Below are 16,167 nucleotides of genomic sequence, written 5' to 3' on the forward strand. Positions count from 1 at the left end.
CTACAGAACATCCCACTCAGCTACAGAACATCCCACTCAGCCACAACTACAGATCGTCCCACGCAGCTACAGAACATCCCACTCAGCCACAACTACAGAACATCCCACTCAGCCACAAGTACAGATCGTCCCACTCCGTTATAGAACATCCCACTCAGCCACAACTACAGAACATCCCACTCAGCTACAGAACATCCCACTCAGCCACAACTACAGAACATCCCACTCAGCTACAGAACATCCCACTCAGCCACAACTACAGAACGTCCCACTCAGCCACAGCTAGACACCTACTCACCATCTACACATCAGTCTACCTGCATGGTGTGGGAAGCTCTGCTTCAAGCAGGAAACCATCTACACGTCAGTCTATTTGCATGGTGTGGGAAGCTCTGCTTAAAGCAGGAAACCATCTACACATCAGTCTACCTGCATGGTGTGGGAAGCTCTGCTTAAAGCAGGAAACCATCTACACGTCAGTCTACTTGCATGGTGTGGGAAGCTCTGCTTAAAGCAGGAAACCATCTACACGTCAGTCTACCTGCATGGTGTGGGAAGCTCTGCTTCAAGCAGGAAACCATCTACACGTCAGTCTACTTGCATGGTGTGGGAAGCTCTGCTTAAAGCAGGAAACCATCTACACGTCAGTCTATTTGCATGGTGTGGGAAGCTCTGCTTAAAGCAGGAAACCATCTACACGTCAGTCTACTTGCATGGTGTGGGAAGCTCTGCTTAAAGCAGGAAACCATCTACACGTCAGTCTACCTGCATGGTGTGGGAAGCTCTGCTTAAAGCAGGAAACCATCTACACGTCAGTCTACCTGCATGGTGTGGGAAGCTCTGCTTAAAGCAGGAAACCATCTACACGTCAGTCTACCTGCATGGTGTGGGAAGCTCTGCTTAAAGCAGGAAACCATCTACACGTCAGTCTACTTGCATGGTGTGGGAAGCTCTGCTTAAAGCAGGAAACCATTTACACGTCAGTCTACCTGCATGGTGTGGGATCCTTCTGATCCATTTGTTATTTCTGTCGTTCCTTCTGATCCATCTCTGACTAAGACAGGCAATCCTATTTCTTATATAGTACACTACTTTTGTCCAGGGTCCATAAGGCTCTGGACAAAAGTAGTGTACTAGATAAGGAATATGTTGCCATTTGGGACACAAACAGGGATTCATGAAACACATGTCCTATATATATATATACACACCGACGCCTCGCTTCCAGACAAGCTAAACACCTTCTTCGCCCGCTTTGAGGATAACACAATGCCACTGACGAGGCCCACTACCAAGGACTGTGGCCTCTCCTTCTCCATGGCCGACGTGATTAAGACATTTAAGCATGTTAACCCCCGCAAGGCTGCCGGCCCAGATGGCTTCCCTAGCCGCGTCCTCAGAGCATGCGCAGACCAGCTGGCTGGTGTGTTTACGGACATATTCAATCTCTCCCTATCCCAGTCTGCTGTCCCCACATGCTTCAAGATGGCCACCATTGTTCCTGTACCCAAGAAAGCAAAGGTAACTGAACTAAATGACTATCGCCCCATAGCACTCACCTCTGTCATCATGAAGTGCTTTGAGAGACTAGTCAAGGATCATATCACCTCTACCTTACCTGTCACCCTAGACCCACTTCAATTTGCTTACCGCCCCAATAGATCCACAGACGATGCAATCGCCATCACACTGCACACTGTCCTATCCCATCTGGACAAGAGGAATACCTATGTAAGAATGCTGTTCATTGACTATAGCTCAGCATTCAACACCATAGTACCCTCCAAGCTCATCATTAAGCTCCAGGCCCTGGGTCTGAACCCCGCCCTGTGCAACTGGGTCCTGGACTTCCTGATGGGCCGCCCCCAGGTGGTGAAGGTAGGAAACAACACCTCCACTTCGCTGATCCTCAACACTGGGGCCCCACAAGGGTGCGTGCTCAGCCCCCTCCTGTACTTCCTGTTCACCCATGACTGCGTGGCCAAGCACGCCTCCAACTCAATCATCAAGTTTGCAGACGACACAACAGTAGTAGGCTTGATTACCAACAATGACGAGACCGCCTACAGGGAGGAGGCGAGGGCTCAGGGAGTGTGATGCCAGGAAAATCAACCTCTCACTCAACATCAACAAAACAAAGGAGATGATCGTGGACTTCAGGAAACAGCAGAGGGTGCACCCCCCTATCCACATCGACGGGACCGCAGTGGAGAAGGTGGAAAGCTTCAAGTTCCTTGGCATACACATCACCGACAAACTGAAATGGTCCACCCACGCAGACAGTGTGGTGAAGAAGGCGCAACAGAGCCTCTTCAATCTCAGGAGGCTGAAGAAATTTGACCTGTCACCTAAAACCCTCACAAACTTTTACAGATGCACCATTGAGAGCATCCTGTCGGGCTGTATCACCGCCTGGTACGGCAACTGCACCGTCCGCTACCGTAGGGCTCTCCAGAGGGTGGTGCGGTCTGCCGAATGCATTACCGGGGGCAAACTACCCGCCCTCCAAGACACATACAGCACCCGATGTCACAGGAAGGCCAAAAAGATCATCAAAGACATCAACCACCCGAGCCACTGCCTGTTCACCCCGCTATCATCCAGAAGGCGAGGTCAGTACATGTGCATCAAAGCTGGGACCGAGAGACTGAAAAACAGCTTCTATCTCAAGGCCATCAGACTGTTAAACAGCCATCACTAGCACATTAGAGGCTGCTGCTGCCTATTGAAATCACTGGCCACTTTAAGAAATGGAACACTAGTCACTTTAATAATGTTTACATATCTTGCACTACTCATCTCATATGTATATACTGTATTCTATTCTATAATATTCTACTGTATCTTAGTCCATGCTGCTCTGTCATTGATTGTCCATATCTGTATATATTCTTAAATTCCATTCCTTACTAGATTTGTGTGTTTTGGGTATATGTTGTGACATTGTTAGATATTACTGGTTAGATATTACTGCACTGTCAGAGCTAGAAGAACAAGCATTTCACTACACCCACAATAACATCTGCTAAACACGTGTATGTGACAAATATAATTTGATTTGATTTGATTAAGATTTTGGGTTTAGACAATCTGATCCTAGATCTGTGGGTTGGGGCAACTTCTACCTGGAGCATGGTTGCTCCAGCCCAGTCAGTCTGCAACTACATATCAATATATAGTTCAATATAATATCATATTAATAGAGTCGTTTCAGAGCTACCTCCTAAAAACTGTGTTATCCTAAACAACACTTCATTTGTCTGTGTTCATTTGTCAGAAGGAACTGTACTGCCCCCTAGTGGCGGATCGGGTAACTGCAGGGATATTCCAGATTAGCAGGGGAGTCATTTGGCCCCTAGTGGCGGATCGGGTAACTGCAGGGATATTCCAGATTAGCAGGGGAGTCATTTGGCCCCTAGTGGCGGATCGGGTAACTGCAGGGATATTCCAGATTAGCAGGGGAGTCATTTGGCCCCTAGTGGCGGATCGGGTAACTGCAGGGATATTCCAGATTAGCAGGGGAGTCATTTGGCCCCTAGTGGCGGATCGGGTAACTGCAGGGATATTCCAGATTAGCAGGGGAGTCATTTGGCCCCTAGTGGCGGATCGGGTAACTGCAGGGATATTCCAGATTAGCAGGGGAGTCATTTGGCCCCTAGTGGCGGATCGGGTAACTGCAGGGATATTCCAGATTAGCAGAGGAGTCATTTGGCCCCTAGTGGCGGATCGGGTAACTGCAGGGATATTCCAGATTAGCAGGGGAGTCATTTGGCCCCTAGTGGCGGATCGGGTAACTGCAGGGATATTCCAGATTAGCAGGGGAGTCATTTGGCCCCTAGTGGCGGATCGGGTAACTGCAGGGATATTCCAGATTAGCAGGGGAGTCATTTGGCCCCTAGTGGCGGATCGGGTAACTGCAGGGATCATTTGGCCCCTAGACGCTGATCTTGTTTCAGTTTTGCATTTCCCCCACTAATGGTTAAGGGGAAGATTATCTGTATCTAGGGGAAACTTCACCCCGGAGCGAGTAATGTGGTGTCACCCAGTTTTGTGCCATATGTGACTGAGAGCTGCTGGCAGAGATTGGCATGGCAGATGTCATCCTGTCTGTTAGAAGTCATGTTTTGCCTGGTGGAGGATGGGTGGACACAATGAATGACTGACAAGTGTGTGTGTGTGTCTGTCTTTCTGTCCCCTCCATATGTCTGTCTGTCTGTCTCCTCCAGGAGTGCCAGTTTATCCCAGGTACAGCACAGTAGTAATCTGTTTGTGGGCAGTGACTCAGCCGTGCAGAAGATCTCCCATGGCTTCTCCCACTGTCTGAACGGAATGGGTGCCCACCTGCATGGCTTCTACAGCCTGCCCAAGCCTGGCAAGCACCAACAGGGCTCCACGTCCGGCTCCTCCACGCGGCCAGACTCCCCCCAGGAGGCCTGCTACGTGCTGCCCAGGGGGTACAGCTCTGAGGGGCCTACCCTGGGTCATAGCCTCCTGGGGCTGGGAGATCTGGATGACCAGGAGAATGAGGAGGTTGGTGCTCTTTTAACCTGTGGTTTAATTATGTTATGTTACACATCCTTTGATTTATATGTTATTCTCTCCATCTCTCTCTCTCTCTCTCTCTCTCTCTCTCTCTCTCTCTCTCTCTCTCTCTCTTTCTATCTCTCTCTCCCTCTCTCTCTCTCTCTCTCTCTCTCTCTCTCTCCCCTCTCTCTCTCTCTCTCTCTCTCTCTTTCTCTCTCTCTCTCTCTCTCTCTCTCTCTCTCTCTCTCTCTCTCTCTCTCTCTCTCTCTCCCTCTCTCTCTCACATCTCTCTCTCACATCTCTCTCTCTCTCTCTCTCTCTCTCTCTCTCTCTCTCTCCATCTCTCTCTCTCTATCCATCTCTTTCTCTCAATTTCAATTCAATTCAAGGGGTTTTATTGGCATGGGAAACATATGTTAATGTTGCCAAAGCAAGTGAAATAAATTAGATAATAAACAAAAGTGAAATAAACAATATAAAATGAACAGTAAACATTACACTCACAAAAGTTCCAAAAGAATAAAGACATTTCAAATGTCATATTATGTATACAGTTGAAGTCGGAAGTTTACATACACTTAGGTTGGAGTCATTAAAACTAGTTTTTCAACCACTCCACACATTTCTTGTTAACAAACTATAGTTTTGGCAAATCGGTTAGGACATCTACTTGTGCATGACACAAGTAATTTTTCCAACAATTGTTTACAGACAGATTATTTCACTTATAATTCACTGTATCACAATTCCAGTGGGTCAGAAGTTTACATACACTAAGTTGACTGTGCCTTTAAGCAGCTTGGAAAATTCCAGAAAATGATGTCATAGCTTTAGAAGCTTCTGATAGGCTAATTGACATCATTTGAGTCAATTGGAGGTGTACCTGTGGATGTATTTCAAGGCCTACTTTCAAACTCAGTGCCTCTTTGCTTGACATCATGGGAAAATCAAAAGAAATCAGCAAAACAATTGTAGACCTCCACAAGTCTGGTTCATCCTTGGGAGCAATTTCCAAACGGTACCACGTTCATCTGTACAAACAATAGTACGCAAGTATAAACACCATGGGACCACGCAGCCGTCATACCGCTCAGGAAGGAGACGCGTTCTGTCTCCTAGAGATGAACGTACTTTGGTTCGAAAAGTGCAAATAAATCCCAGAACAACAGCAAAGGACCTTGTGAAGATGCTGGTGGAAACAGTTACAAAGTATCTATATCCACAGTAAAACGAGTCCTATATCGACATAACCTGAAAGGCCGCTCAGCAAGGAAGAAGCCACTGCCCCAAAACCGCCATAAAAAAGCCAGACTACGGTTTGCAACTGCACATGGGGACAAAGATCGTACTTTTTGGAGAAATGTCCTCTGGTCTGATGAAACAAAAATAGAACTGTTTTGTCATGACCATCGTTATGTTTGGAGGAAAAGGGGGTTGCTTGCAAGCCGAAGAACACCATCCCAACCGTGAAGTACTTGTCATCTCCCGTCTGGATTACTGCAACTCGCTGTTGGCTGGCCTCCCTGCCTGTGCCATTAAACCCCTACAACTCATCCAGAACGCCGCAGCCCGTCTGGTGTTCAACCTTCCCAAGTTCTCTCACGTCACCCCCCTCCTCCGCACACTCCACTGGCTTCCAGTTGAAGCTCGCATCCGTTACAAGACCATGGTGCTTGCCTATGGAGCAGTGAGGGGAACGGCACCTCTGTACCTTCGGGCTCTGATCAGTCCCTACACCCAAACGAGGGCATTGCGTTCATCCACCTCTGGCCTGCTGGCTCCCCTTCCTCTGCGGAAGCATAGTTCCCGCTCAGCCCAGTCAAAACTGTTCGCTGCTCTGGCACCCCAATGGTGGAACAAGCTCCACCACGACGCCAGGACAGCGGAGTCACTCGCCACCTTCCGGAGACATTTGAAACCCCACCTCTTTAAGGAATACCTGGGATAGGATAAAGTAATCCTTCTACCCCCCCCAAAAAAAATTGTAAAGTGGTTATCCCACTGGCTATAGGGTGAATGCACCAATTTGTGAGTCGCTCTGGATAAGAGCGTCTGCTAAATGACGTAAATGTGCCCTTGAGCAAGGCACTTAACCCTAATTGCTCCTGTAAGTCGCTCTGGATAAGAGCGTCTGCTAAATGACTAAAATGTAAATGTAAAAAGTACGGGGGTGGCAGCATCATTCTGTGGGGGTGCTTTGCTGCAGGAGGGACTGGTGCACTTCACAAAATAGATGGCATCATGAGGAAGGAAAATTATGTGGATATATTGAAGCAACATCTCAAGACATCAGTCAGGAAGTTTAAGCTTGGTCGCAAATGGGTCTTCCAAATGGACAATGACCCCAAGCATACTTCCAAAGTTGTGGCAAAATGGCTTAAGGACAACAAAGTCAAGGTATTGGAGTGGCCATCACAAAGCCCTGACCTCAATCCTATAGAAAATGTGTGGGCAGAACTGAAAAAGCATGTGCGAGCAAGGAGGCCTACAAACCTGACTCAGTTACACCAGCTCTGTCAGGAGGAATGGGCCAAAATTCACCCAACTTATTGTGGGAAGCTTGTGGAAGGCTACCCGAAACGTTTGACCCAAGTTAAACAATTGAAAGGCAATGCTACCAAATACTAATTGAGTGTATGCAAACTTCTAACCCACTGGGAATGTGATTAAATAAATAAAAGCTGAAATAAATCATTCTCTCTACTATTATTCTGACATTTCACATTCTTAAAATAAAGTGGTGATCCTAACTGACCTAAGACAGGGAATTTTTACTAGGATTAAATGTCAGGAATTGTGAAAAACTGAGTTTAAATGTATTTGGCTGAGGTGTATGTAAACTTCCGACTTCAACTGTATATACAGTGTTGTAACAATGTGCAAATAGTTAAAGTACAAAATGGAAAATAAATCAGCATAAATATGGGTTGTATTTACAATGGTGTTTGTTCTTCACTGGTTGCCCTTTTCTTGTGGCAACAGGTCACAAATCTTGCTGCTGTGATGGCACACTGTGGTATTTCACCCAATAGATATGGGAGTTTATCAAAATTGGATTTGTTTTCAAATTATTTGTGGGTCTGTGTAATCTGAGGAAAAATATGTGTCTCTAATATGGTCATACATTTGGCAGGAGGTTAGGAAGTGCAGCTCAGTTTCCACCTCATTTTGTGGGCAGTGTGCACATAGCCTGTCTTCTCTTGAGAGCCAGGTCTGCCTACGGCGGCCTTTCTCAATAGCAAGGCTATGCTCACTGAGTCTGTACATAGTCAAACCTTTCCTTAATTTTGGGTCAGTCACAGTGGTCAGGTATTCTGCCACTGTGTACTCTCTGTTTAGGGCCAAATAGCATTCTAGTTTGCGCTGTTTTTCTGTTAATTCTTACCAATGTGTCAAGTAATTGTCTTTGTTTTCTCATGGTTTGGTTGGGTCTAATTGTGTTGCTGTCCTGGGGCTCTGTGTCGCTCTCTCTCTCTCAATATCCATCTCTCTCTCTCATTTATTTTATTCCCTTTTGTTTGTTTGATATATTTTGTTGCATTGTTTTTACTCAAAAGTCACTTTAAAGTATCTTTCAGTGTGATTTCAAAAGCATTTTAACTAAAGTTTTATTTTATTTACAAAGCTGTACACCTTCAAGACGCCTTGCAATACCCTGGCCACCGGCAATGACCGTAACCACAGTAACGACCGACACAGCAATGACCGTAACCACAGCAACGAGCGTAGCAACGACCGGCAGACTGACAACTACGACCTCCCGACCCCGCCCGGATCCTTCTACCAGATACCCCGGACGTTCGATAAGAACCACAACGTGACGCCGTCCGGCTCCGAGTCATCCAGTGGACCCCCTCCACGGCCCCCAAAGCCCAGCCAGGGGTCAGAGAGCGGGAGGTGGGGTAGTCCGGGGTCACTGGGGGGGCAGAACAGGCAGAATGGAGATGTGACCACGACTGTTTCGGTTATACCCAGGAGGAACACACTGCCTGCCGTGGAGAACAGCAGGTTACATAGAGGTATGACAACTCTCTCTTTCTTTCTCTCCTCCTCTTTATTTAACTGCTGCCTAAACACTCTCAGAGAACACCAAGTAGAGGTACTGCTTCCATCTTTCCCTTTACCAAGCTACTGTCAACTACATCTCTTTCCCTTTACCAACTACATCTCTTTCCCTTTACCAACTACATCTCTTTCCCTTTACCAACTACATCTCTTTCCCTTTACCAACTACATCTCTTTCCCTTCACCAAGCTACTGTCAACTACGTCTCTTTCCCTTCACCAACTACATCTCTTTCCCTTTACCAACTACATCTCTTTCCCTTTACCAACTACGTCTCTTTCCCTTTACCAAGCTACTGTCAACTACGTCTCTTTCCCTTCACCAACTACATCTCTTTCCCTTTACCAACTACATCTCTTTCCCTTTACCAACTACATCTCTTTCCCTTTACCAACTACATCTCTTTCCCTTTACCAACTACATCTCTTTCCCTTTACCAACTACATCTCTTTCCCTTTACCAACTACATCTCTTTCCCTTTACCAACTACATCTCTTTCCCTTTACCAATCTACTGCCAACTACATCTCTTTCCCTTTACCAATCTACTGCCAACTACATCTCTTTCCCTTTACCAACTACATCTCTTTCCCTTTACCAACTACATCTCTTTCCCTTTACCAATCTACTGCCAACTACCTCGCTATTTAGTAAACTAAGACCCGAAGTCAAATACATCTCTATTCTATTTTTCCCTCCTAGTTCTAGTCTCTCGCTCTTTTTACTGATTTTCCACTGGCAGCTGAGCAGAAACAGAGGTAGTCTGGCAGGCTGGGTTCTGCTCTGTTCTGCTGAGAGGCTAATGAAATTCAAGCCGTGCGTCCGTCTGGTCAGCCTGCCTGCTCTAGAATGCAGTTTTCCAGGCTGATAAACAGGAAAAAATTCAATACAAAAAGGGCACAGAGAGACACAATGCCTGGCCTCACTCTCTCTCACAATGCCTGGCCTCACTCTCTCACACAATGCCTGGCCTCACTCTCTCACACAATGCCTGGCCTCGCTCTCTCACACAATGCCTGGCCTCACTCTCTCACACAATGCCTGGCCTCACTCTCTCACACAATGCCTGGCCTCACTCTCTCACACAATGCCTGGCCTCACTCTCTCTCACAATGCCTGGCCTCGCTCTCTCTCACAATGCCTGGCCTCGCTCTCTCACACAATGCCTGGCCTCACTCTCTCACACAATGCCTGGCCTCACTCTCTCACACAATGCCTGGCCTCACTCTCTCTCACAATGCCTGGCCTCGCTCTCTCTCACAATGCCTGGCCTCGCTCTCTCTCACAATGCCTGGCCTCACTCTCTCACACAATGCCTGGCCTCGCTCTCTCTCACAATTCCCGGCCTCGCTCTCTCTCACAATGCCTGGCCTCGCTCTCTCTCACGCGCTCACAATGCCTGTCCTCGCTCTCTCACACAATGCCTGTCCTCGCTCTCTCTCACAATTCCCGGCCTCGCTCTCTCACACAATGCCTGATCTCGCTCTCTCTCACAATTCCCGGCCTCGCTCTCTCACACAATGCCTGGCCTCTCTCTCTCACACAATGCCTGGCCTCGCTCTCTCACACCATACCCGGCCTCGCTCTCTCTCACGCGCTCACAATGCCTGGTCTCGGTCTCTCATACAATGCCTGATCTCGCTCTCTCTCACAATTCCCGGCCTCGCTTTCTCACACAATGCCTGGCCTCTCTCTCTCACACAATGCCTGGCCTCTCTCTCTCACACAATGCCTGTCCTCGCTCTCTCTCACAATTCCCGGCCTCGCTCTCTCACACAATGCCTGGCCTCGCTCTCTCTCACAATGCCTGGCCTCGCTCTCTCATACAATGCCTGATCTCGCTCTCTCTCACAATTCCCGGCCTCGCTCTCTCACACAATGCCTGGCCTCTCTCTCTCACACAATGCCTGGCCTCGCTCTCTCACACAATACCCGGCCTTGCTCTCTCTCACGCGCTCACAATGCCTGGCCTCGCTCTCTCACACAATGCCTGGCTTCGCTCTCTCACACAATGCCTGATCTCGCTCTCTCTCACAATGCCTGGCCTCGCTCTCTCACACAATGCCTGGTCTCGGTCTCTCACACAATGCCTGACCTCGCTCTCTCTCATGCGCTCACAATGCCTGGCTTCGCTCTCTCACACAATTCCTGGCCTCACTCTCTCACACAATGCCTGGCCTCGCTCTCTCACACAATGCCTGGCCTCGCTCTCTCACACAATGCCTGGCTTCGCTCTCTCTCACAATGCCTGGCCTCGCTCTCTCACACAATGCCTGGCTTCGCTCTCTCTCACAATGCGTGGCCTCTCAATTCAATTCAATTTCAATTTAAGGGCTTTATTGGCATGGGAAACGTATGTTAACATTGCCAAAGCAAGTGAAGTAGATAATAAACAAAAATGAAATAAACAATAAATATTAACAGTAAACATTACACTCAGAAGTTTCAAAAGAATAAAGACATTTCAAATGTCATATTATGTCTATATACAGTGTTGTAACAATGTGCAAATAGTTAAAGTACAAAATTGAAAATAAATCAACATAAATATGTGTTGTAAATACAACGGTGTTTGTTCTTCACTGGTTGCCCTTTTCTTGTGGCAACAGGTCACAAATCTTGCTGCTGTGATGGCACACTGTGGTATTTCACCCAATAGATAAGGGAGTTTATCAAAATTGGATTTGTTTTCGAATTCATTATTAGTGAGTGGACCCCATACTTCGCTGCCATATAGAGCAATTGGTTCTATAACTGATTGGAACATTTTGAGCCAGATTCTAATTGGAATTTCGATTTTAATGTTCCTTTTAATGGCATAGAATGCTCTACTTGCTTTGTCTCTCAGCTCATTCACAGCCATGTGAAAACTAGCTGTGTTGCTGATATTTAGTCCTTTTTCTGATATTTCCAGACCTTTTTTGGTCTGACAGAATCTGTGCAGATGATCTAGATGCTGCTGTAACCCCTCCTTAGTGGGAGACAGTAGCACCAGGTCATCTGCGTACAGCAGACACTTGATTTCAGTGTTGTGTAGGGTGAGTCCAGGTGCTGCCGATTCTTCTAATGCAGCCCTGTTTCGCTCCACATCCCTGAGAGAAGAAGTCTGTTTGCTTGTTGCCAATATTGACCCCACATTTGTTTTCAGTATATATTGATTTTATTAACATAATGTTTTCCCTCCAATACCACTTTCTATTAGTTTATAATTCTCTCTCTCTCTCTCTCTCTGAACACGGTGTGTTCTGCTCCATTTGAGCTAAGCCTGGCCTGTGTGTGTGTGTGTGTGTGTGTGTGTGTGTGTTGCTCTGAGCTAGGCCAGACCGAGCGATGGCTGAAACAGGAAGTCAACTTTGACCCCTGTTTCTCTGTGACTACGCCCTCAGTCTGTGCTGCCCACTGCCAGGACTCTCACAGAAAGGGTGCCTCCCAAATTGCACCCCATTCCTTATATAGTGCACTACTTTTGACAAGAGCGCTATGGGCCCTGGTCAGAAGTAGTGCACTATATAGGGAATAGAGTGCCATATAGGGAATAGGGTGCCATATAGGGAATAGGGTGCCATATAGGGAATAGGGTGCCATATAGGGAATAGGGTGCCATTTGTTAAACGCCGCTTGAGCGTTTAATGCATCGCAACGTTTGTTCTGTTTTGGAGCAGGAGCACAAGTTAATTTCCTACTGGATAACAGAAATGCCATGTGGGTTTATAGAAACCAAACTCGCCTCTTGTTACGTGATGATGATGAAATTTGACTGTTTTCAATTCAACACGTTGTCCATCAAACACAAAACAGAACATTTTCTTTGAAAATGAGGCGGTCCTGTAGTTCAATATTGATCCTTTTCCTCTCCTCTCCTCTCCTCTCCTCTCCTCTCCTCTCCTCTCCTCTCCTCTCCTCTCCTCTCCCTCTCCTCTCCTCTCCTCTCCTCTCCTCTACCTCTCCTCTACCTCTCCTCTCCTCACCTCTCTCCCCAGGGTGTTCATTTGAGACCAACAGCCATCACCGTCCGATCTATTTCAACAACCAAGGACAGTCTGTGGAGTCTGTCAACGACGGCTTCAGCTCTTACCTGGTGAGTCTTTCAGATAGATGTTCACAGGAAATACTAAACTGGAATTACCTGGTGAGTCTTTCAGACAGATGTTCACAGGAAATACTAAACTGGAATTGATTGAATTGAGTGCTTAGTTTCCTGGGGCCTTATCAATGTTGAGTACAGACTATTGTAAAATACTACTTACGAACGGAATTAAAAATGTTCGTACGCATAGAAAAAGTGTGATTTATCAAACAATCCTACGGGCCTCATACGCACACCGGATGGAGATCACCTGATAAATACCAATTGTTCTCAGTGCTCGTGCGTGACCTTGGCTGTTTGCATTTCGAAATCATCCTTTTAAAGCCTGTGGCGAATATACAACACCGTACCATGAAATACAATGGCGCAACAACAAAAAAAGCTACGAAAAAAATACAATAATTATGAGACTGAAATTGTTGAGTTTAAGAGAGGACCATTAGGACAGTTCAAGTTGATTTAGCAATGGCAAATATACTTCAAATGAGTAGGCAGCTGCCTCCTGTAGCATCACCTATCAACCTGCACATTAAAAAAGGAAGACTTTTCTGTTCGGTAGTTGAACTCATTTTGTGCTTTTATGGCGATGAGGGGGCCGCCTATTGCTCCCTCTTGACTTCAACCTGCTGTGTGAATGGACGTTTTATGTAACAGTTTGTTTTGCTGATGATTCCATCCAAAACACCGGCTCATCGACGGCTGTGAGAGATGCCAATCAGCTGCCGCTGAAAACTGCCCGTTGCCAAACCCCCGAGGATAGCAGTGGAGTGGCATGTGTCTTAAATCCTCGCAAAAATCCTATACGATTTTGGGAAACGATATCTGATGAGCCAATCTGTACTTTCTGCAAAAAAAAGTCCCACCTCTCTCTAAAAACACGCTCTCTGCGAAATGCAGCGTGTGCCAAATATTTCAACAGAGCAAGATCAGCCATCTCTCATTGGATGTCCCATTACCGCAGTCTTTTATAGTATTTACACAATGGTTTACCTTTCACACTAATTTAACTAATTACTTTATATGGATTATGAGCGTAACAAATGCACTGATGTGGTCAAATTGTATGATATAACCTGTCAAGATATGTTGCATGAATTCACAATGTACAGTGCCTTGGAAAGTATTCAGACCCCTTGACTTTTTCCACATTTTTGATACGTTACAGCCTTATTCTAAAACTGAATAAATTGTTTGTTTCCCCCTCATCAATCTACCCACAATACCCCATAATGACAAAGCAAAAACAGGTTTTTTCGAAATGTTTGCTAAAAAACTGAAATAAAACATTTACATAAGTATTCAGACCCTTTACTCAGTACTTTGTTGAAGCACCTTTGGCAGCGATGACAGCCTCGAGTCTTCATGGGTATGACGCTACAAGCTTGGCACACCTGTATTTGGGGAGTTTCTCCCATTCTTCTCTGCAGATCCTCTCAAGCTCTGTCAGGTTGGATGGGGAGCGTCGCTGCACAGCTATTTTCTGGTCTGTCCAGAGATGTTCGATCAGGTTTCAAGTCCGGGCTCTGGCTGGGCCACTCAAGGACATTCAGAGACTTGTCCCGAAGCTGTGTGTTTAAGGTCGTTGTCCTGTTGGAAGGGGAACCTTTGCCCCAGTCTGAGGTCCTGAGCGCTCTGGAGCAGGTTTTCATCAAGGATCTCTCTGTACTTTGCTCCTTTCATGTTTGCCTCGATCCTGACTAGTCTCCCAGTCCCTGCCGCTGAAAAACATCCCAACAGCATGATGCTGCCACCACCATGCTTAATAGTATGGATGGTGCCAGGTTTCCTCCAGACGTGACGCTTGGCATTCAGGCCAAAGAGTTCAATCTTGGTTTCATCAGAAAATAGTCTTTAGGTGCCTTTTGGCAAACCAAGCGGGCTGTCATGTGCCTTTTACTGAGGAGTGGCTTCCGTCTGGTCACTCTACCATAAAGGCCTGATTGGTGGAGTGCTGCAGAGATGGTTGTCCTTCTGGAAGGTTCTCCCATCTCCACAGAGGAACTCTAGAGCTCTGTCAGATTGACCATCGGGTTCTTGGTCACCTCCCTGACCAAGGCCCTTCTCCCCCGATTGCTCAGTTTGGCCGGGCGGCCAGCTCTAGGAAGAGTCTTGGTGGTTCCAAACTTCTTCCATTTAAGAATGATGGAGGCCACTGTGTTCTTGGGGACCTTCAATGCTGCAGAAATATTTTCGTACCCTTCCCAGGATCTGTGCCTCGACACAATCCTGTCTCGGAGCACTACAGACAATTCCTTCCACCTCATGGCTTGGTTTATGCTCTGACATGCACTGTCAACTGTGGGACCTTACATAGACAGGTATGTGCCTTTCCAAATCATGTCCAATCAATTGAATTTACAACAGGATAAATATCTCAAGGATGATCAATGGAAACAGGATGCACCTGAACTCAATTTCGAGTCTCATAGCAAAGGGTCTGAATACTTATGTAAATAAAGGTATTTCTGTTTCATGTCTAAGATAATCATGTCTAAGATAATCATGTCTAAGATAATCATGTCTAAGATAATCATGTCTAAGATAATCCCCTGCCTGTTTCCTGTCAGAGAACCAAGGACCCTCTGACACGTTCGGACAGCGGTGACTCAGAGGACAACTATGTGCCTATGAACCCAGGCTCGTCTCCCCTCAAAGCCGCCCAGGTGGACAGCCCCAAAAACATTTACATCCCCATGAGCCCCGGGCCGCACCACTTTGACTTCCCAGGGTTCTCAGCCACGGTACCCGCCCGAAAGGGAAGTACCGCCTCACTGTGTCACCGACCGGGGAGGCTGAGTGACGTCACGCCACCACCTATCAACCGCAACCTCAAACCCAACAGGAAACGTGAGTGTCATGCCTCAGTCAATATAAAGGCTTTCTTTGGTCCAGTCGTCATCAGCGGTCTACTCTTTTTTTGAGACTGTCGTGATACCAAACTGTCCTATTTTGTCATATTATACATTCTCATTGTAATGTATCATATTGTTATTTTGTAACACTTGTTTTTTCTGGTTTCTGTCTAAACCCAACAGCCCTCTACATTTAGATGTAATATGTTTGAGAACAATTAGACGTTTTTTTAGAAGACACTGGAGTTGTTTTGTTTCTTTACATCCTCAGTCAAGCCGACGCCTCTGGATCTGAGGACCAATGGCATCATTGATGAGCTCCCTTTTAAGAGTCCAATCACCATGTCCTGGACCCGACCCATGTGAGTCCCATATCAGTTATACTATCTACCTGACCCATGTGAGTCCCATATCAGTTATACTATCTACCTGACCCATGTGAGTCCCATATCAGTTATACTAGCTACCTGACCCATGTGAGTCCCATATCAGTTATCCATCCTAGTGGATCCATACTGCAGCCGCTTAATACTGCAGATTGCAGTCACTCCAGTTAGTAGTTTCAGGGGTGTAAAGGTATAATAACTCACAAACCTTGTTTTAAAACGATTAGTAGGGAGCACTGCAAGGGTACACTAGA

General features: G+C 46.6%; 1 protein-coding gene across 1 annotated transcript in view; it reads left to right on the forward strand.

Annotated features, from left to right (window-relative positions):
• Window positions 1-16,167, forward strand: part of gab2 (GRB2-associated binding protein 2) — a gene marked incomplete at its 3' end in the record, with an annotated part of 102,145 nt that overhangs the window by 75,364 nt on the left and 10,614 nt on the right. The window contains exons 5-9 of the mRNA XM_084143498.1: window positions 4,227-4,530; window positions 8,150-8,543; window positions 12,569-12,666; window positions 15,243-15,522; window positions 15,799-15,889. Of these exons, the coding sequence (XP_083999624.1) occupies window positions 4,227-4,530; window positions 8,150-8,543; window positions 12,569-12,666; window positions 15,243-15,522; window positions 15,799-15,889 (1,167 nt within the window). The remainder of the gene's footprint in view (window positions 1-4,226; window positions 4,531-8,149; window positions 8,544-12,568; window positions 12,667-15,242; window positions 15,523-15,798; window positions 15,890-16,167) is intronic.

Source organism: Coregonus lavaretus, assembly GCF_964263955.1.
Source record: "Coregonus lavaretus genome assembly, chromosome: 26".
NCBI classification, from domain to species: Eukaryota; Metazoa; Chordata; class Actinopteri; order Salmoniformes; family Salmonidae; genus Coregonus; species Coregonus lavaretus.